This window comes from Argentina anserina, chromosome 6 (genome assembly GCF_933775445.1).
Source record: "Argentina anserina chromosome 6, drPotAnse1.1, whole genome shotgun sequence".
Lineage (NCBI taxonomy): Eukaryota > Viridiplantae > Streptophyta > Magnoliopsida > Rosales > Rosaceae > Argentina > Argentina anserina.
In genome coordinates, this window is record NC_065877.1 from 22,081,525 (window position 1) to 22,102,674 (window position 21,150).

Here is a 21,150-nt window from a genome sequence, read left to right on the forward strand (position 1 = left end):
CGTAGCATAATAGTTTACGTTACTTTCTCCCAAAAATTCAAATTCTTTATTTCAGATAAGTAGGCTTTCTGCTGTAATTCCAGTCAAATTGGAGCCCAGTTGTTCAGTGATGCAAGATTTATACAACGACAAACACAGCACCACCCACAACAACCATAGTCTCTCTCTCTCTCTCTCTCTCTCTCTCTCTCTCTCTCTGTTATTTTTAAAACGACAGCCACCACCACCTTTCACGGTGGAACCCATCAACAAGATTCTCCTCCATTCTCTCTCTCTATCTCCAAAACTCAACTCAAAACCAAGAACCCACAATTTAAAAACCCTAAAAAAAGTGACCTGGAATTCTAATGCAATCGAGTACATTCTTCTTCTTCTCCTTCTTCTAGTTCATAATGGGAAGTGGGTGCTTTGTGTGAAAATGATAGTGCTCGTATTTAGCATCAGTCTCTAAATGCAGCAACTGCAGCAGCAAGAGGATAAGGATGATGTGCAGAAAGAGTGTCTGCACTGACAATAGTGGATCGGTGCCTGTGTACTTGAACGTTTATGATCTGACACCTTATAATGGCTACGCTTATTGGCTTGGTCTTGGAGTTTACCATTCTGGTGTACAAGGTTTGAATTACTTCGGCTTGTCCTCTTAGTCTTGTATATAATCTTTCTGGGATTTGTTATTTTGTAACTTTTAAACTGTGAAGTCGATCTATCATCTATTAGAAATAAGATTTCCTTAATGTGGGTCTCTTACTCAATCTTCGTAGTTGGTTGGTGGTTCTGGTTCAGCGCAGATTGGTAGATTGAATCTAGAATCTCTATTCTTTGGCTGATGAGCATAAAAAATCAGGATTTTAAATGAGTCGCAATTGAAAGTTTAATGTTTTTTTGCAGCTTTGATAGAAATTATACATAAACTTTTATGTTACTGATTTGCTTTTCCTATTTTTGTGGGATTTTTCTGATAGTGACTGGAGTTATCAATTTGGCTTTGTTCTTGTATGTCATTGTTCTGTTTTTGTGGTGGTTTTGATTGGATTTGATTATGCAGTTCATGGGATTGAGTATGCGTTTGGAGCTCATGAGTATCCCACAACTGGGATTTTTGAAGGGGAGCCAAAAAAGTGTGATGGATTTACATTTAGAAAATCAATTTTGATTGGGAAAACAGATGTTGGGCCTTTAGAGGTGAGAGCAGTGATGGAATCGCTTGCAGAGCAATATAGAGGGAATGCATACAACTTGATCACCAAAAATTGCAACCACTTCTGCAATGATGCTTGCATCAGACTGACCGGAAACCCAATTCCAAATTGGGTTAATCGGCTTGCAAGAATCGGTAAGATTGATCTAACTTACATCTTTATTCCAATTTTTTCTGTATGGTAAATGGAAAATTATTAAACAAGCTTTAGACATGGATGCACTTTGTAGTTTTTAAGTTAGAGCTCGTCCTGAAATAGTTGGGAGATGTTTTTGTCCATTGCATTGTTCAAATCAAAGAAACACTGCAATTTCAATTATTTTTCTTTAATGAAACAATTCTGACAACACAGATGAATATCTTCTTATTAAGTATTTAAAAACTACTACTCTGGTTTGATTGTGTTGCCGTTCTTGTTATAACAACTGGAATCTATTTTGTAAATTGCAGGCTTCTTATGCAATTGTGTACTTCCTGTAACTTTAAATTCAACAAAAGTTCGTCATCACAGAATTGACGATAAGGCAGAAGGAGATGAGAAGAAGCTAACATGCCAAGCAGACAATGTGCCCATATCTTCGACTTCTTGTTCTTCTGCATCATCCTCTCCAGCATACACCACAACGCGCAGGGGTAGAAGCCGAACAAGACGTCCTCTTCCTCCATCGTCGCCTTTGATTGTTGATTCTTCATCCTGATCATGGGTTGTTTGCAGCACTAATTTCCATTCTATTGACAATTGCTTAAATGGAAAGAGGCAGAGAAAAAAAATTCATGTTTCCGTTTCTATTATTTCCTTCATTCTTTAGCTTGAAATTGCCATCGCATTTGCACATGTACATTAAGCAACTGTTGATCTCTCTGCATAACAATGAAATGAAAGCTGATCCATCTAGTTTAATTTTCCCAGGATGTTAAATGGCGCATAACTCTGATTACTTGACTGGAATTTTATACACAAAGCAGCTGTGAAAGTGATAAACCTACTCAAAAGAATACACATTTGTTTGAAAGTGTCGCTTTAACCAAGTAAAAGATATAGCAAGCCACATATAAAGATCAGAATAGGGAAAAGCGTAGTTCTATTTCCTATCAATGTTTTCTCTGTTGGCACTTGGTACAAAGAAAGGCTGGAAAGCTATGCCACCATGAACTTTGCAAGATCATTGGACTGTTCCAGTTTGAAGCAAAGGCTTTGAAAGGAGAGCAGAATGCCCTACACAATGTGCCTTCACGTTCTTTCACTATATCATATGTCATTCGAATCGAAAATCAAGTCCCTTTCTTTATCAGAAATCTCTCATGCCGGTCACTTTAGTCACCTTGTCGTTCTTCTTTTCCTCGTCTTTCAAGTAGGGTGGGTGATCAACTATTGAACCACCTGTTTGACTTGTCAGAAGAATTAAGGCACGTTTGTGTCTCTTTGGTCCAAGAGTGTCGCACATGCACCAAACTCTATAATCCAACAGAGTTGCACATGAACCAAAGGCACAGGGAACCTTACAAAAATCTATAGGCTCAAATTGATACAGTTGCGTCCATTTCTACATGAAGATCAAATACCAACGACAATATGATCTCACGAACGACTAGTTGTCAATAGCTATTCCCAAGTTCAGCAGGAGAACGATGGCAGAAAATGAGGTCATAGTTTTCTAGCTATTTCTTACCAATATCTGCTGTCAAGCAGTCTACATTTCTGTCCAAAATTTCACGGATTGTAATATGATACCAGGGAAGTTCACCCAAATCAACACATTCTTCGAGATTCAGACGGGCAGGAAATTCAAGAGTGATTTTTATTCTATCAAACACATCATGATACAATCACTTCACACTAAAATAGCATAGGTCCGCGGCATTCACACCATTTTCTCAAGTAACTTGAGAGCAATTTAATTGAATATTCAACAGAAACAATTATGGAAGCCGCTGTGACATTTAACAAGGCTTTCCAAGGTACTATCATAACACAAACATACAATTACCAAAGCCAAGCACTTTGAGGAAGCTTTTCATAGCAGAACAGAACCGAAATAAATTCCTGGGGCCATCCAATGTCCTGCAAAAAGGCCAATTCACTATACAAACGTGGGTAAGTACGTCAACGCAGCCACAGCTTATTAAGTCAAACCGGAAAAAGGAGGAAACAGTACTTCTGGAGGAATTGTTGTTTTCAGCAGACTGAAGTTGACCACGAATCATCAGTTCTAGCTCTGCTTTTCTCGCACCCATTCAACAAAATTGTCAAGGATCAAAGGCCATGCAAGTTCAGGATCATAGTTGCTAAGGTCTGGATAACTTATCTGTGCAAAAGATTGTAAAAGGTAAGCATCAAGGCCATGGGCACCAGCCATATGCAAAACAATATACTGCAGGTATGCATGTTTTTTTGGAGCAGGGGATATTTAAATGTGCTCAGCTTAGTAAATTTAGAGTGACTCAAATGCTTTAAGCATCAATGATTATAGAAAATGAGGTAGCCATTTACGTTTACCAAAAGTGGGTGAATGCTCAAACTGAAGTCTTTTGGGGTTGAACATACATAATCAGTACAAAAGTTTCATGGGTAAAAGCCAAGATAGCATTAGCATGTACATATCACATCTGATACAATAATAACATACCATTTCTATTATACACCAATATTATATGTGGCACAAAAATAGTCAATTGGAAATATAAGCTGGAAAACTGAACAGGATGAAACAAAAGCAGCAACTTTAAAATCAGCACTCAAAGTTTATGTTTACCTCATCACAAAATCGGTAAAAGCCCATCCATTGATCCATGTTTATGACTTTGTAATCACTCTGAGTCTGCATATAGTAGAGAAACACTTTCAAGTTCATTTCTTATAGATATATATAAATATATGTAGATATAAATACATACATATATATATATATATGAATATATATTCCGGGAAAGTAGGTGTTGAGTATGACTTTAGCCATCGGAATATCCATATACATACAATGACTGCAGAACAGCACATTGCAGTGACTTACCTTTAAGTACTCTACAAATGAGTCAACCTGCTCTTGGTACTGAGATCCTAATATAATATGTAATAATTGGCATATACTCTCTATATCTATGCTCTTCTGTTTCTCCTCTGAAAAAAAAAAATAACACAAACTTGACATTAGCACGCATGTATGAGCAATAAAAAACCAGACACAGCTATGTTTAAAAAAGAAAAAAAGAAAAAAGCTTACCTGTTAAGCAATATCTGAATCCATAGGAATAGAAATCCACAAAGTTTGATGGCCTCCTGACCTTTAAGTGATACAATTAAACAGAGAGGGAAATTCAGATTTTCTACAACCACCATCTTATATGTGGGAATCTATTAAATTATCACAATGTTATAGAAGGATGCAAAACTAAAATATTATACCTCTTTCTCTAGCTCTGGAAGTGCCTTTTTTAATTTACTTAAACTATCTGCCCTTAATGCTTTAAGTGCAACTCGCCACTCTTCCTGTCAAACATGATATTGGTTTATCAATTCCAACACTTGGGGAGAAAGAAACTACAGACTATTAGAACTATCATTCATAAGAAACAAATATACAGAAGGGACTGAAACCAGATACAATGTTTCTTTCAATATGTAAGCTAGATTTGGCTGAACTTGCTAACAATATGACACATTTCATGCAGATACTATTAGAAGTATCATTCATAAGAAACAAATATACAGAAGGGACTGAAACCAAATACAATGTTTCTTTCAATATGTAAGCTAGATTTGGCTGAACTTGCTAACAATATGACACATTTCATGCAGATACTATTAGAAGTATCATTCATAAGAAACAAATATACAGAAGGGACTGAAACCAAATACAATGTTTCTTTCAATATGTAAGCTAGATTTGGCTGAACTTGCTAACAATATGACACATTTCATGCAGATACTATTGTTATAAGAATAGCATATCTTAATGATGATTAAAATGGTTGTTCAAATGTAACTATCCATCCATTCAGTAGTTACATATACACATAACTCCTACACAACATTAGCCATTACAGAAACATTAATCATTTGATTACCACCGTGGTCGTTTTAATTTTAGCTAACAGGCCACATCTCTTTACACAATCTTAATGACCAGATGATTGCGGATTTAGTTGTTTTTTGTAGACCCAATTCTGGCATAGGATTCTAAAAGATCAATCGCTGAACACGTTGAATTAGGCCGTAATAGTGAAAATAGTAAAAACCCCATGTAAGTCTCCCTAAAATATAGAAGAAAGCAAAGACAACTCTTCAAGTAATAAGCTGAGAAAAAACAATAATACAAAAGATACACAAGAGCATCTATATATATATATATATATATAATGATACTTGCTTATCAATTTAAGTCAGCATACTAGAAAAGTGTTGCTTACCAGGGTAAAGTATCCCTGTTTTTCGGCTTTCATTTTCCTGGTCAGTCAGTTTTACCACATTAGAATGACTCCAAGTTTAATAAGTGAGGTCAAATGACAGTATATAGAACTTACCAGGCAAGCATCAAGACCCTTACATCTGTAGGGTCAACTTCCATATCTGCACAAAGACGCTCGATTCCTTCTGGACTGTTCACAAAGCAAATGAAAAGTAATAAGCTATAAGAGCATGCCATAAACATATATCAATGAAAGCATTATTTCTCAAATTTGAAACTATTATAAATTGAATAAATACAAATGTTATCAGATCGTGGGATTAATATAAAACATGTCTATGACATGCAATTGTCCAATTCTAACTTCAAATTTGTAAACTGATGTTTCTTTTTTAGAATATTATAGTTTGTGGGAGCACTACATTATGTACATCTGCAAGATAGAATAATATTCCCTCAAGTTACGATAAATAGCATAAACACCCTTTCTAGTACTACGTGTAAAAATCATAATGACTTGCTGAGTTGATTTATAAAAAAAAAAAAAGTGATTTCCATGCAACTATTGCTTGGGTTCCTGAAGAAGATTCCTATAATTAAGAGCTGGCACTGTTCAAGAGCAATATATAATTGATTGTAGTGTTCAAAATCCTGAGGCTCCTTGATACTCGAAGATGTAACAAGAACTTAACTGCCACAAAGCAGTTGCTAAATTTATTCTGTTACTAAGCTCTAAACCTTTTCCTTGAAAGAAATTACAACTTTCCAACAATCTGTTCGAAAACAGCAAACACCAAATTCATGAATCCACAAGTAGTTTGATGTTGTAGACTTACTCAATGACACCAGAAGTCGTATTTGCATAGGTATAGAACACATTATCAATCCGTTCCAACTCTTTAGAAGCTGCTTTAATGGCTGAACAGTTCAAAATGGGATTAGTTATATTTAAAGAAAATATGGAAAGGCACAATCAATAAATACTCAGTATATAATATAAAAAACAGATAGGTGAATTCGTCAAAAAGACATATCTTCAATGTAAAACAAGTATACATGAAGTAATGTGCTTCCAAAGTATATAATAATCAGAAGGGAGACCACAGTGACTGAGACTCCGAGGACCCTAAGTATTTCTCTTCCACCAATGCTAAACGGGGATCAAATGAAAACACTGGCCAATTCCTCTGTGCTTATCAACATCTTCGTCACGGTTACAGAGACCAGCACCACCAATGCCAACTACATGGCTGAAGAAAGTGCTTTACAATAATAGTAGATGAAAGATCTATCCTAAAATATCTTCACAACAGACGAGGATCTAATCCTATGGAGCCATCAACACAGGTGATGGACCTTGGATTAGAATGATACAGTAATTATCAGGTCTCCTAATAATTCATGGTTGAATGAAAACAGATTAAAAATTCCAAGTCTCCTGATTTTAAATGCAAAATAGAGCCATTCAGAAGGAATATTATCTGTTCATTCTGAATCCACTGGGATTGACACCATCCGATAAAATTTAGGTCAAGTACTCTGCATGTTAGACACAACTCTGATTCTCCCAGGGAAGTTGATGTTCTGGTTAGATCTTAAATACAAGTTAAAGGACCAGGTGAATGTTTCTAGTTGACAATACACACATTTAAATGAAAGAGGAGCTTCATTTAGGAAGAAGTGATTACAATGGGTTGTGAGTCAATACCGGTAATAGCACGTCAACATAGAGTTAATCAATCACAATGGAGATCCATATTGACAGACTAATGGAGCCATGAAGGCCCCGACTCTAAACATAATAAGGGATGACACATCAAATACAAAACGGAAAAGACTAAACTAGAGAAATTACATCGTCAATAATATGACCTTCAAAATTGCCATAGTTAAACCCTACTAAATGACCAGAGAGGCTTCAATTGAGAGCATTTGCTGCATTTCATAATTGTGGTGTTTGCATTGAAAATCACTCAGAAATGGGCATGGACCTAAATCTCAGATCATCCAAAAAAGAGAACAAGATATTCAAGTAGGCTTATGATAATGTTATCTCTATATTTTTTGGTCTTATATTTCTCTCTTCTCTTCTCTTCTCTTCAATTCAGAAAACACAAAACAGGAAAGATGACCAAACCACCATAAATAAAGCAATCATAGATTTCTGGTCAAACAGCTCACTATTGTCAACCATCCACCCCATTCTGCCGATCTTTCACTTCCTCCCTTCATTCCACAAACCTTGAATTTAGTTCGAATCAAGCAATTCTATGCTTTGCATGAAGCTCCTGATCTAAAACTCCTATACTCATCATTGTGATTATTCAAAAACAACAAAAACAAAAAACCATGCTTGAATAAAAAAAAAATCAATACTCACTAGAACACAACCAATGATCAAAACATCTCAAAAACTCAAGAATTGAAGCCAAATTAAAATAAATAAATAAATAAAAAAGAATCGGGATGGTGATAAACCGGAGCGTCTCATCCTGGCGGCAACGGAAAAAGACACCGGCATAAACAGAGAGAGAAAGAGAGAGTCGAGAGCAAGCGAGTCCCAGAAGCCTCGGTCGCTCAAGAGCTCTTGTCTTTGTGGATTTGTCTTGTCGTCTTTCAGAGAAGAAGAAGAAGAAGAAAAAGAGGTGGATTCATATATTGGGGTTTCTCTCTCTATTTTTACTTCCCCCGAGTTTCAAGGGCGCCGGGTGGAGACGTGGCGGTGTATGATTGGTGGTTTATTTTTACTAATATGGTGGGCGGCGTAGGATGACTTGAAGGGGTCCCAGCGAGTTTGGGTTTTTTTTACGGTTCGTGTTGGAGAAGTTAAATTTGGGTCAGGTTAAAGTTAGATTCTAGGGTGAGTTATGATGAGGTCAAGTATTTATGACATGACCCCCCAGTGGCTCAGTTTGAGACGGACAGAAACCTGAACTCGAATATTGTGTGTGAAAACTGAAAACTGAACACAACACAATCTGATGATTCTGATCCATCAGAATGACTTCAGTCCAGTTATTATTCCAGATTCCAGAAACCATTCTTTCATATGGAAACTCCACAAGTCATCACCATTTGTGTTTGGTTTGGGTTTTTTTTTAGAGTCCTGATATGGCGAGTTGGCGATTGACTAACCCTTCATCAGCAAATTCGTACACACCCGTAATTAACCACGAAAAGGGTAATTTTTGTATTGATTAATTATGGTTGTATATGTATGTCGCATGGTCGATCAGTGTTCACACAACTGGTCTAAGACCTCATCTCAAACCACCAAGTCAACAGCTTAGATTTTGGGTTGGTCCGGCAGATATCGTTAGCTAGGCGTATAAGGCAGTGTGCATGGAGATCGATGGAGGAATACTGAAACTAAGGTGAATCACAATGTCTCGGTTGTTTGAGTCTTTGTGAAGAAAGGAACGTAAATTAGTGCCAAACAAAATTGTCTTCAATTTGGAGGAAAATGAACTTTTGTGTTGTTGAACTTGGATCATATATATATATATATATATATATATATATATATATATATATATATATATATATATATAGTCCATATCCAGAGTGAAGCTTCACTCTGAAATTACAGAGTGAAGTTCTAATTTTAGCACACTTTTCGGTCAAATTTTTTCACCATAAGCGATTCAATATTTAGGTATGTTATTCAAGATCATCTCTACAAAATTTCATCTAATTCGGATATCGTTAAGATATTGAAATTAGATTAAATCAATGAATGAATTAAAACTGTTCAACGTGAACCGTTCGTGTAAATCTCAATTTTGAAAGCTCAAACCATTGTCAAATTGGATGAAACTTTGTAGAGATGATCTTGAATAGCATACCTAAATATTGAATCACTTATGGTGAAAAATTTGACCGAAAAGTGTGCCAAAATTGGAACTTCACTCTGTAATAGTCACTTTTATAATGTGATAGTTTTATTTTAAACATAGTATAAAAGTTATAATACATTAGTGGACACTTCGGCGATCGACAACTCCGGTTCTAAATACGGTTGATCGACACATATATATATATTTAGGGACCCCGTTAGAATTTCGTCCGTTTTGGACATAGTTTGACCGTTCGTACATACGGTCAACAACAAAAAAGAGGCATTTTGACATATTAAAACCCCATTTACCGGGGCTTTACCAAATGATTTTCCTCGGTGTAACCGTGCACAATCGGTGACAAAAATTAGATGATTTCATATATGCAAACGGCTTTCGACGTTTGCATACTGGTAATGAATCATCCCTTAGGGCATATTAGTGGTGTTTTCGGTTTACCGGAAATTCTGACGGTCAGACGATGTCCGAATTAGATGAAGTTTTAACTGGGTCTCTAAATATTAATATATATAACATCAGTTAGTGTCGATTAATCCCAAGAAGTTTACTTCATATACTTCATATAGTTGCTTCATAATGCTATAATTTATTTTAAATCTAGTATAAAGTTATGATATAAAGAAATATAAAATTTTAAATATAGTATTATTAACATATATAATATTTTATATTTAATTATTACCAAAAAAGACATATAATTGATATATGTATAATATATTATATGCATGTATAATATTTTATTTCTTAGCGGGCTTTTACGGGTCGGGCTGGGTTTCACACCTCTAAACTAAACCCGACCCTCTACCCACGGAAGCGGGTTTTCTTGTGGGCTGGACTGAGTAAAATCCCATCGGGTTTGCGGACCTTCGCGGTCTAAATGATGAGGCTTAAATTGAAAGTAACTTTTTGTTATTTGCCATGTTTGCTTGTTACTTGTTGGAAATTCCAAACCCCAACAAGGCTTCCTATATCGATCTCATAGGAACAACATAACCTAGAGTTTGGACTCACAAGGTCACTCTAGCTATATTACCTAGAGGCTTCCTCACCACATTATTAATACCTCCTAATCCCATAGTAATTTTTTTGAGTCACCTACACCTTCAAATTATTGAAAGCATGATAATTTTTGTAGCCATTTAGTATCTCAATCCTGATCTCAACGCAAAAGTTACATGCATTGACAATATCATCATGGCCCTTATAAATTCAGGTGTATATACACAGAATTTGTGAAAGATACTCAAAGATACTTGTTTATTGATGAAATATAATTTGGCCGGCTTACTACAAATGCCAGATCAGTTCTCATATATGCATGCACGAATGTCAAGTTGGTCGACTAAGCAACTAGAACCGGAGACTTCACATGGAGGTTCATTATATGATTTCAAACGCTTAAAATTACTCAATTATAAATTAGAATTTCTCAATTAAAGAGGTCTGCACCAATAGTTTGGGTGCAGATTTCCATTTTTTCATCACTTTTCGATCGAATTTCCTCATTTCCACCGTCTAGTATCTAGATAATATTGTGTAGATCATCTCTGCAAAATTTCAGCCAATTTAGTGATCGTTAAGACCCTTAAAATCGAAAAAAAATGGACAGACTGAATTATGTCAAAAATGAACCGTTAATATTTTTAACCGGAAAACGCAATTTTGAAGGCCTTATGATTACCAAATTGGTTGAAATTTGGCATAGATGATCTACACAATATTTTCTAGATACCAGACGGTGGATATGAGGAAATTCTATTGAAAAATGGTGAAAAAATGGAAATCCGCACTAAAACATTGGTGCAGACCTCCGCAGCCAAAAAATGATGTATTATAAATAGCCTAAATAGCTAAAAATAGGAAACAGAAGGTGTAACTAAAACGTTATAATGAGTTTGATTGTGAGTTGACCTCAATCACAACCTCTCTCTTTACTAGAAAAGATAATGTCACTTGACCAAATGATATTGAGCCAATAAAAACCTCTTTTTGCTTTGACATTCTATTATAAAATTATTCTTTAATTTCGATGAATGAATTACTTTGGCCTTATGTTGGACTGTTGGTACATTATTAACACTGCCATTTATTCCGAAAAATTAACACAAGCTATCACATCCCGGGAACGCTCAGCCGTAACACGATATTGTCCACTTTGAACATAGCCCTCACGGTTTTGTTTCTGGGAGCTCAGAAACAACTTCCCAGTGGGTCACCTATCCTGGGATTGCTCTAGCCCGAGCAAGCTTAATTTCGGAGTTTCTATCCCCTCCGAAGCCATTGATCCCCAAAAAGGCCTCGTGTTAGTTGGAGGTGGGCATGTACAATCCACCCCTCTTAGGAGTCCGACGTCCTCATCGACACACGGTATAGTAACTCTGATACCAAATTGTCACATCCCGGGACCAGCTCAGCCATAACACGATATTGTCCTCTTTGGGCATAGCTCTCACGATTTTGTTTCTGGAAGCTCACGAGCAACTTCCTAGTATGTCACCCATCATGAGATTGCTTTAGCCCGAGAAGCTTAACTTCGGAGTGCCCCTCCCCACCGAAGCTATTGTTCCCCCAAAAAGCCTCGTGTTTGATGGAGGTAGGCATATACACATAAAACACATCACCCTTCTCCGTTGGCCGATGTGGGATATTATAATTGTCAAATCCCGGGACCGGCTCCGCCGTAACACGATATTGTCTGCTTTAGGCGTAGCCTTCACGGTTTTGTTTCTGGGAGCTCAGAAGTAACTTCCCAGTGGGTCACCCATCCTGGGATTGCTCTAGCTCGAGCAAGCTTAACTTCAGAGTTCTCATCCACTCCAAAGCCATTAAGCCCCCAAAATGTCTCGTGTTAGATGGAGGTGGGCATGTACATATAAGACACATCACCCCTTCTCTGTTGGCCGATGTGAGATATTACAATCCACCCCCTTGGGAGTTTGACGTCCTCGTCGGCACACTCGCACCACACGTCAGAGTGGCTCTAATACAAAATTGTCACATCCCGGGACCGACTCCGCTGTAACACGATATTTTCCGCTTTGGGCGTAGCCCTCACTGTTTTGTTTTTGGGAGCTCACGAGCAACTTCTCAGTAGGTCACCCAACCTGTGATTGCTCTACCTCGAACAAGTTTAAGTTCGGAGTTTCCATCCCCTCCGAAGCCATTAAATCCCCAAAATGCCTCGTATTAGATGGAGGTGGGCATGTATATATAAGACACATTACCCCTTCTCCGTTGGCCGATGTGGGATATTACACTAGAATTCTAACAAATTAGCATGGCCTTTATGAAATGGGAGGGAATGACCCAATTCTTATTCTTTAATGCATTAGATCCTTAAGATTTAAGAGCATAGAATTTGTGATGGATATTATTGCCACAAGCTGACAATCAAGGGTCAAAAAAGAAGCTACTAGCGAGCATGGTAGCTAGGCAACAAAGCCGAGAGAGAGAATGGTGGGAGGGGATTACAACAAACATGGGTTTGTGTCCATCTTGCATTCAAGCATATGGGTAGGTCTCCTATATGTTTAGAAATTGTGATGTAAGCCACGTACTCATGTTCACTAACCACTAGAACGAGTACAAAAAAGAACCCACGTACCCCCCACGCTCTACACACATGGATGATTTTCATATCCTATTTACCGAGCATTACATATTTCTTAAGAGTATTTCCGGCAATTCTAGTAAAATTATAATAATCTCTATTTTAGAGAAAAAATAATATATTTTTGTTCTAACAGCTCATGTAAAACATAGTTTATTATAAAGAAAATGGGAAAAGAGATAATGAAAATATCTAGATTTATAGAATTATCAAAACTAGTAAAATTTATTGAAAATTCTGTAAACTATAATACTTTCCCTTAGAATTCACTCTCTCTTTCTTATAAAAGGAAAAAGTTAAATAATTTTTTATATATTTTGAACAATTATATAATAATTTTAGAATTAATTTCAGTTTACCCTTTAAATTTTACACCCAAAATCAGTTTACCCTTTAAACTTTTATTTTAGTCAATTCACCCCATATACTTTAAAAAGACATTAAAGAAGGACAAAGTTCAAATTTTTATATGGATTATATCGATAATTATGCTACGAGACCTAATTTTAAACATTCAGTGTTGTTGTACAATTATTAGGAATTTTATTTTAGTCTTGCATATATGATATGCATTGAAGCCTTTTTCTGATAGATTTTGATCAGATTTTAACCAAGAAAATATGAATTTTGTCATTCTTTGATGTCATTTGAAAGTATAGGAGGTGAACTGATTAATATAAAACTTTCAGATGTGAACTAATTTTGGGTGTAAAATTTAGGGGGGGGGATAAATTGAAATTAATTCATAATTTTATAAATCATTAAATTATGCATGAATGCATTTAATTTTGTCAAATATTATAGAAAAGCTATTGGAGTTGGTGATTTTTTTATTACAGAGATTTTGTGATTTTCTTCGCTATTATAGAGAATTTATGTAAGAACTGTTGGAGATGCTCTTAGCAATTGGGTTATATTTTCTTTTAATAAGAACACAAGCAAAGATAAATAGGCAATGGACAAGAATAGTGAGAGGCTATGGTTTTGATTATTTCTTAATATTAAAAATAAAATTTCAATAAAATTGACAATATATGGTACACGTGCATTGGATAATATTCTACCGATTAAATTGATATGATATACAGATAGTCATCACATCATATAAAAAACAATGAAAATCCTGAATCGGTAATCAAATCAAGTACTTAGACAATTGTTGAATGATATGCATATTCTTAGTTGTATGATGATACATAACACAAAACGGTCATTATTAATTATTTTAATTAGAAAATCATTTCATCAATCTTATGATAATTTTGAAATCATACTATCTTATTTCATGCATGACTCAAATGTAAGTATATATAAAAACAAAGTGGCCAAAACTCAACCTGTAAACCCCAATGATTATAGAAGCTCTTTAACGTGTCTATTTCCTCTAGATGTGTTTGTCTTCAGGACAACTGAAAACCTACACACTCATTACTAGTTCATAATCAATAAAGCAAGAGGCAACATTATACTTATTAGATTGAAATATTTACACAATTGCATGCTTAAGGAAAAGTGGAAAACCAAAAGAAGAAAATGATAGAAAAGGGTAGGCCTCCTCATGCCTATATAAACCCCCTAGCCTTCGCCTTCCCCCTACAGTCATCTCTTGTGTTTCTACTCGCTTGCCCAAAGCAGAACACATTCGAGGCCCTTCAAACTTTGGGACCGTTTCATTTTTCACCACCACCGCTACCACCACTCCTATCATGGCTAGGTCCCAACAACGTTATCGTGGCGTCCGACAAAGGCATTGGGGTTCTTGGGTCTCTGAAATTCGCCACCCCTTACTGTAAGTTCGCACTGATCAGTTTATATCCTATTGACCTATTCTCCACCAGATGATGATTGTTTTCACCAAGAGCAAGTCTTTTTCTTTTTTTTTTTCACGTTGTTTCATATCTTTGTTGTACTAAACAAGAAACGCGTATGTTTGCATTTACAGGAAGACAAGAATTTGGCTAGGCACGTTTGAAACGGCGGAGGACGCAGCGCGAGCCTACGACGAAGCGGCGAGACTCATGTGCGGTACCAAAGCACGTACCAATTTCCCATTCAATCCCAACGACCACACGTCTCATTCATCCAAGCTTCTCTCTTCAGCTTTGATAGCAAAGCTTCACAAATGCAACATGGTCTCTCTTCAAATGAGAGAAAATCTTCAAATGAGAGAAAAACCAGCTCCAAAGGAGGAGCCAGTGCATGAAGTAATGCCATCCGTCACTTCTAGTGCTAGCTGCATTGTCGATAACAGTGACTTTTCCGGGTTCGGCTGGTCGGAGAAGAGGGAGTACGGTGGAGTTCAATGTAGTGGGGGGAAATGGGTTGATGATGACACGGCTATTAAAGTTGAGCACCATGATCACCATCAGGAGTTCTTTCAGCCGCTTGAGGAGGATCACATTGAGGAAATGATAGAGGAGTTGCTTGATTATGGGTACATTGAGCTTTGTCCTGGAGTTTAAGTATAGGCAGTGCTAAACTCTAGCATCTTCTACATGGAAAAATGCAGACTTTTTGGGGTTAGCTATGTTAAATCAAGTAAATACATTTGGTGAGTTGTAGTATGTATCAAAACGTACTTGTGGAAGAATTAGCTAGCGATCGAGAGGGTAGAATGAAATATGCAGCTGCTTCACACACTATGATGTCATTGTGGGATAGAGAATGTAAGTGGGTACTCGTATAGCTCATACTTGTAGCGAGCATTACCCCGACACATCCCCAAGGCAAAAGCTCGTATGTAAGTTGATTTCGTGAAATAGAGCTTCATGCTTTTGTTTAGTTTCTGTTTTGGGCTAATAAATAGACACTGGATACTTTTATTTGCTATCTTGATTGATTCTTGAAGAACCAGTAGAGATTAATTAAACAATTAATCTTGAGTGGTGAACCTTAATATCTTTTAAAATTCGTTCTTGTTTCTTTTTGTCTGAAAATTAGTCCATAAAGCACAGCACAGAATTCCCTGATATGGACAACAGAAGGAAAAAGACCAGAAAGATTAGAAAACAACTAAAGGATGACGACAAACATACGAGAGTGTGAAACATGATATGGAACTTTGCGTGTTTAGCATTTCGCAAGACATAACAGGTTTTAAACTGGTAAACTAGCAAGCCGGCCTCTCTGCTAAATGCTAATTGTAAAAATGGTTGTACGTAATGTGATTAATTGAATACTGTACTGTCCCAAACTTGACATTATTTCGGTTTTATTTTTATCCTGTTCCTTATTTTCCTTTTCTGAGGATCGAATTCATATATGAAACCGAAAATTCTTCTACCAGGCAAGCAGTTCAGTCAACTGTTGTTGGGGTAGAAACTAGCAGTACAAGGCAACACAGTACAATAATGCTGTGGTTCAAATGTTCAATTATGTAGTCAAGACCCATGCCATTGCTCGCGCACTGATCGATCAGATAGAGCCAAATATGAAGGGATTTTGATGATTGATTTTCCTCCCTTGTTCAGAAACATTCTCATTGTTTTCTCACTTGCTTTTTTCCAGAAGATATGTAGATTAGACAGCTTTGTTATCCTTCCACCGTAGACCCACTCATCCCTAGCTTAAAGGAGAGGCCTTTTGACCAAAGTTGCAAAAAGAGCTACCCCAAAACGTTAACAATGTAGTCATGGTTCCTCTTCATCTCTCTCGCTTGATCACACTCTTTGTATATATCGTCTCCCATTTTATGATTGAAATTAGAGCAATACGTAGTTGATTACTTACTATTAGAGATGTGAAATCTCACATTTAAGATGTGACAAATAAAATAAAGCTTATAAGGGGGTGAATAATACTCAATTATACCAAGACATTTTGTGATTAAAACTCAACACTTGTAAGGTGACTAAGTTTGGACAATATCGGTACAGTTGGTCTACGAGTCACGTTTGTCGATGTTTAACATGATATCATAACATGTCCCTCTCTAGTCGTGCCTCCAATCTGTCGCGGGCCCGAGTTGAGTGTCACTTTGTCATGCCCCGAGTTGGGTTCTATTATAATGTCATCGGATGGTTTCTGATTGGATGGTCACCAAGTGTCGTTGATTACTGGACCTTGGTTTATTTCGTCCAAGTGTATGGTATGTTAATATGTCACATGCAGACCTAAAATTATGTTGCACGTGAAGTGGCATGTTAGAGAGGAGAAATATCTTATATAAGAAGTGACAAATAAAATAAAGCTTATAAGTGGGAGGATAATACCTAATTGTACTCAGACATTTTGTGATTAAAACTCAACACATGTAAGGTAACTAAGTTGAGACAATATCAGTACATTTAGTCCACGGACCACGTTTGTCGTTATTTAACACATAAATCGATTAAGACCAGTAAAAGCGTCTATTCTTTGCATGCATGCAAGTCGGTCATTGTAGGTTTCAACTCAAGAGAAACGTATTGATCGATCGAGAAGTAGTACCGTGATAGTCATGCACTAGAAATTGGTGGGTACTGAGTATTAATTTCCCTTGGCAAGATACTGATGATAGTAATGCCTTGACAGATTCTGATGTAGAACTTACACTACTCGGAAGTGTTCACTGTTCAGATGAAGAAAAGTGGTTTGAGACGGTCAAGGTAGAAATTGATTTTTGCCCGATACTATTGGAGTGTGCTTGTGGATCTTTTTCTTGCTAATCAACAAGGTTATGCACTCATGCTGCTTCCAACAACATGGGTCCATATGTCCTCAACAAATTCTTAGGCAATGTAATGAGGAAAATATATTCCAAATATTTAGTGGTTAATAGGCAATCACTTCGGATTTAGTGGATTATTTAGAATCTGTTGAATGATCCCGGTCGTTTGGTTGTTATTTAAGAACCTATGAATGGAAATATCTGACGAATAGGATCAAGACTCATTGATAGTTCTACATCCGACTGTTTGGTATTATGAATGATGATTTTTACGAGTAAATTGAAGGTCAATTCACTCCTTCCGACACTTATTGCACTGTTTGCACATCTTGATTCTTGAAAGTGGATAGCAAATTCAATTCCAGTCTTTATTTACTTGGTAGGTTATAGTTCCTAGCAAGTTCGATTGCGCTTACATGCATGCATGTATTTAGATTATAAATTACATTCAAAGCTCTAATTTATCTGTTTAATACTTTAATTAGTCCTAATTGAAGTAGGTGTAAATTCCCTCCTTAACCCTATTATTCCGGAAGCAAATTTGTCGCCCACTTTTAGTATGTCAATCTTGTATCCACCTCCTATCTTGATGCCACATGTTTTTATTTACTAACCATGGTTAATAGTTTTATATCTTACCTTTGTTATTTTTTTCCTGATTAAATAATTAACTCATTAAAAAATAATAATAATATCAAATTCACAATATAACTCAAAGCACCAGATTTTATTGTGTAATTTTTTTTTTCAAATTACATGGTCTGAATTTTAATTGTGTATATTGTGTTTGATATATAGTGGTTAGTTTATCCAGATATAATTAATTTTTACATGTGAATGATCATTGTAATCTATTGTTGAAGCCATGGTCATATTGATCTCGTCTATATGCAGCTTTTGGTTTGGAATCAACACTTCACCTCAATCCTTTGAGTTAATTATTTAATTAGAAAAAAAAGGAAAATAAAATTGCTAAGTTAAAATATAAAACAAGTAACCATGGTTAGTGAATAGAAAATAAATGGACATGTGACATCGAGATAGAAAGTGGGCACAAAATGGGACATACCAAGGATGAGCGACAAATTTGTTTCCGATCATTCCCATGGTTAAGCTTCTTCTGCTTCGAAAGCACGCATGCTCCATTTTGCGGTAGTAAACCAACTATTTCATTCCAATAGTGTTGTCAAGGTTCCAACATGTTCCATTTTTCCCACTCTGGTACTTGAATATCATTTGTACGTCCAGTAAGCCAAATTAGTCATTTTTTATGTGAGAGCTAGTGTGACTATCTTAAAATCTTTATTAATGAAACTGTCGAATACAAGGAGGATGTGAAGCCTAAACTCTTGATTACAAAGACCTGATATAATATCAAAGATCTCTATAAATAAGTACTTAACAAAGCACCAATTAGCAAAGAGTACTACTCTAATGAAGACTCTAGTTGCTTTGAAACAACAGTGACATAATGGAGATGACAATAAATATGAGACCTTAACAACAATAAAGCATCCGTTACTTATCCTAATATCTAATACAATAACTCTCTAACTATGTTGCTGCCAAACGTTTAATCCGATGACACTTAGTCTCACCCTGCCACTAGACGGCAACGACCATAACTCGCTGCCTACCTAAAAGAGACAAAGTACAAAAAGTACACACACAGACACGAAACTCGACTCCCCTTACGATTAATGTATGGAATTATTAAACAAAATAATTAATTAAAAAAACTAAAAAAAATAAACAAGCTGGTTATGGCTCATAAAGGGAGCCCAACCCTTATTACCAAGGCAAGCAAGGTCCAACAAAAGCCTCCAGGCCCACAACCAAAGGGGAGCAAAGAAGGCCCAAAGATTGGACCTAGTGTTGCACTGTCGTTGCACAGAAGCTACCACCACTCCATCACCCAGCCCCTTATGCTGCCATCGCACTTGGTCCCTACCCGCCATCGGAAAGAGGTTGCCGACATATAACCGGCAACCTTCACGCTCTACCACCGAACCCTTAAGACCCATGTGCCCAGATCTTGGAGAACAAGATCCACCAAAGATAAGACACATATGGTCCCTTTCCCCACAGCTATTATCGATCTCCTTTCCCACTGCTACAGGGACAAGAAATGTTGCCGCCGTCGCAAGGTCGAAGCACCTATGCCACCACACACCCACATCCCGTGAAATCGCCGCCGTAACTTTTGGTCAATCCTCAAACCCACTCCACCCTGATCTCCAATTACGAGGTCGGAGGACGAGACCCACATCCCATTTGACCGCATAGGCCGCATGCCAGCAAGGTTAGGCTAGCGTCGACGTTGTCGCACAGCCGGACACCACCGACTGAGAGAATTTTTTCTCCAGAACCTAGCTTGTAGGGGCGTGTTCCCAAATTTTCTTTCATATAGTTAATTTTTCTAAGCAGAGGCCAAATTAATCATAAGGTAGGAGAAAACCATCACATATTATGACATTATTATTCCCTATATATTTTATATAATTTGAATGTATACAAATTTTATTTCGACAAAAAAAACCATATCTCAATATTTGGATGTTATCATTATTGGATTAAGATACGCAGGAATCAATTAGTGAGTCGATCGATCTAAAGCCTTTTTGTTTGCAGTGCAGGTTGGTGAGCAGACTACTCCCAAAACACATGCATCTTCAATCACAATTTTAATGCATTTTGAGGACAACATGTACAGCCAAACCAAACCAAACCAATCTCTCTCTCTCTCTCTCTCTCTCTCTCTCTCTCTCTCTCTCACTCTCTCAACATGGGCATGCATGCATGTAATGTGAGTTCCCCCCTCCTTGATCATCTTCCTCCATTCCCCTTCACATGGATAGCCATGTTACCCTCAAGTAGATGAGTGTCTCCATGAATATTCATATATGGTCTTAGAATTAGAAGCACACGCACATGGTTTTGGCTATTCTCCTTTAATATGATGTGGGGTTTATGGTCCAAACGGTACATCATCTCCTTCTCCCTCTAGCTATACTACTGTTGTATGCACTTGCATTAACCTGGTACTTTGACCCCCTTCGCAGTTCAATTCCTTCAAATTGTCGGACACAAAAGTTCACATGATCGACAAAACCATTTTATCCAAATGATTTGTCTCAGAGTGTGCATATATAATTGTTACATGGCATTAGGCTGCTTTTAGCTGCTCGTCCACATGAGCTATATCCTAGTGCATGTGGGTGTATTTGGCGCTTTGTAGCCTATGCAGGTATCGTAATCTACACTAAGTTATGTGGATGATATTTAAGCTATATGACTTGTTGCCCTTTGATATTTATTAGATTGATCAGGGTGATTTTAGTTGTAGGTCCAAATTTGGTATTTAGACCTTTCATACTTACTAGACTTTTGTTTTTCTATTATGATTATCTCACATGCTAGGTAGACCGAAA

The 21,150-nt window shown here is 36.8% G+C and overlaps 3 protein-coding genes across 4 annotated transcripts; 2 read left to right on the top strand and 1 right to left on the bottom strand.

Annotated features, from left to right (window-relative positions):
• The first annotated feature begins 211 nt into the window (after positions 1 to 211).
• LOC126798809 (deSI-like protein At4g17486) lies at positions 212 to 1,985 on the top strand. Its single transcript, XM_050525871.1, has 3 exons — positions 212 to 615; positions 1,046 to 1,333; positions 1,649 to 1,985. The coding sequence occupies exons 1-3, from the start codon at positions 483 to 485 to the stop codon at positions 1,894 to 1,896; spliced, it is 669 nt and encodes a 222-aa protein (XP_050381828.1). The 5' UTR covers positions 212 to 482; the 3' UTR covers positions 1,897 to 1,985.
• Positions 1,986 to 2,974: 989 nt separating this feature from the next.
• Positions 2,975 to 8,250, bottom strand: LOC126797819 (uncharacterized). 2 transcript variants are annotated; one of them, XM_050524549.1, is made up of 10 exons: positions 8,083 to 8,250; positions 6,441 to 6,522; positions 5,720 to 5,794; positions 5,606 to 5,642; positions 4,602 to 4,685; positions 4,420 to 4,480; positions 4,210 to 4,316; positions 3,952 to 4,017; positions 3,355 to 3,504; positions 2,975 to 3,260 (listed from the first exon to the last, which is right to left on the bottom strand). In XM_050524549.1, exons 1-9 carry the CDS (start codon positions 8,123 to 8,125, stop codon positions 3,409 to 3,411), a joined length of 651 nt encoding a protein of 216 aa, XP_050380506.1. In that variant the 5' UTR covers positions 8,126 to 8,250; the 3' UTR covers positions 2,975 to 3,260; positions 3,355 to 3,408. The 2 variants fall into 2 exon arrangements, with proteins under 2 accessions (XP_050380506.1, XP_050380505.1); XM_050524548.1 differs by having other exon boundaries at positions 2,975 to 3,279.
• A 6,462-nt stretch (positions 8,251 to 14,712) lies between these two features.
• On the top strand, positions 14,713 to 15,793 carry LOC126799572 (ethylene-responsive transcription factor ERF003-like). The gene is made up of 2 exons (XM_050526800.1): positions 14,713 to 14,860; positions 15,014 to 15,793. Exons 1-2 carry the CDS (start codon positions 14,778 to 14,780, stop codon positions 15,531 to 15,533), a joined length of 603 nt encoding a protein of 200 aa, XP_050382757.1. The 5' UTR covers positions 14,713 to 14,777; the 3' UTR covers positions 15,534 to 15,793.
• Positions 15,794 to 21,150: the final 5,357 nt, after the last annotated feature.

Excerpts from the sequence above, each read along its gene's own strand:
- LOC126798809 (XM_050525871.1), top strand. The coding sequence starts at position 483 with ATGATGTGCAGAAAGAGTGTCTGCACTGACAATAGTGGATCGGTGCCT. Across the intron at positions 616-1,045 it reads TTACCATTCTGGTGTACAAG|TTCATGGGATTGAGTATGCG; the intron begins GTTTGAATTACT and ends TTGATTATGCAG. Across the intron at positions 1,334-1,648 it reads TAATCGGCTTGCAAGAATCG|GCTTCTTATGCAATTGTGTA; the intron begins GTAAGATTGATC and ends TGTAAATTGCAG.
- LOC126797819 (XM_050524549.1), bottom strand. The coding sequence starts at position 8,125 with ATGCCGGTGTCTTTTTCCGTTGCCGCCAGGATGAGACGCTCCG. Across the intron at positions 4,686-5,605 it reads AACAGGGATACTTTACCCTG|GAAGAGTGGCGAGTTGCACT; the intron begins GTAAGCAACACT and ends CATGTTTGACAG. Across the intron at positions 3,505-3,951 it reads TTTACCGATTTTGTGATGAG|ATAAGTTATCCAGACCTTAG; the intron begins GTAAACATAAAC and ends TCTTTTGCACAG.
- LOC126799572 (XM_050526800.1), top strand. The coding sequence starts at position 14,778 with ATGGCTAGGTCCCAACAACGTTATCGTGGCGTCCGACAAAGGCATTGG. Across the intron at positions 14,861-15,013 it reads GAAATTCGCCACCCCTTACT|GAAGACAAGAATTTGGCTAG; the intron begins GTAAGTTCGCAC and ends TTGCATTTACAG.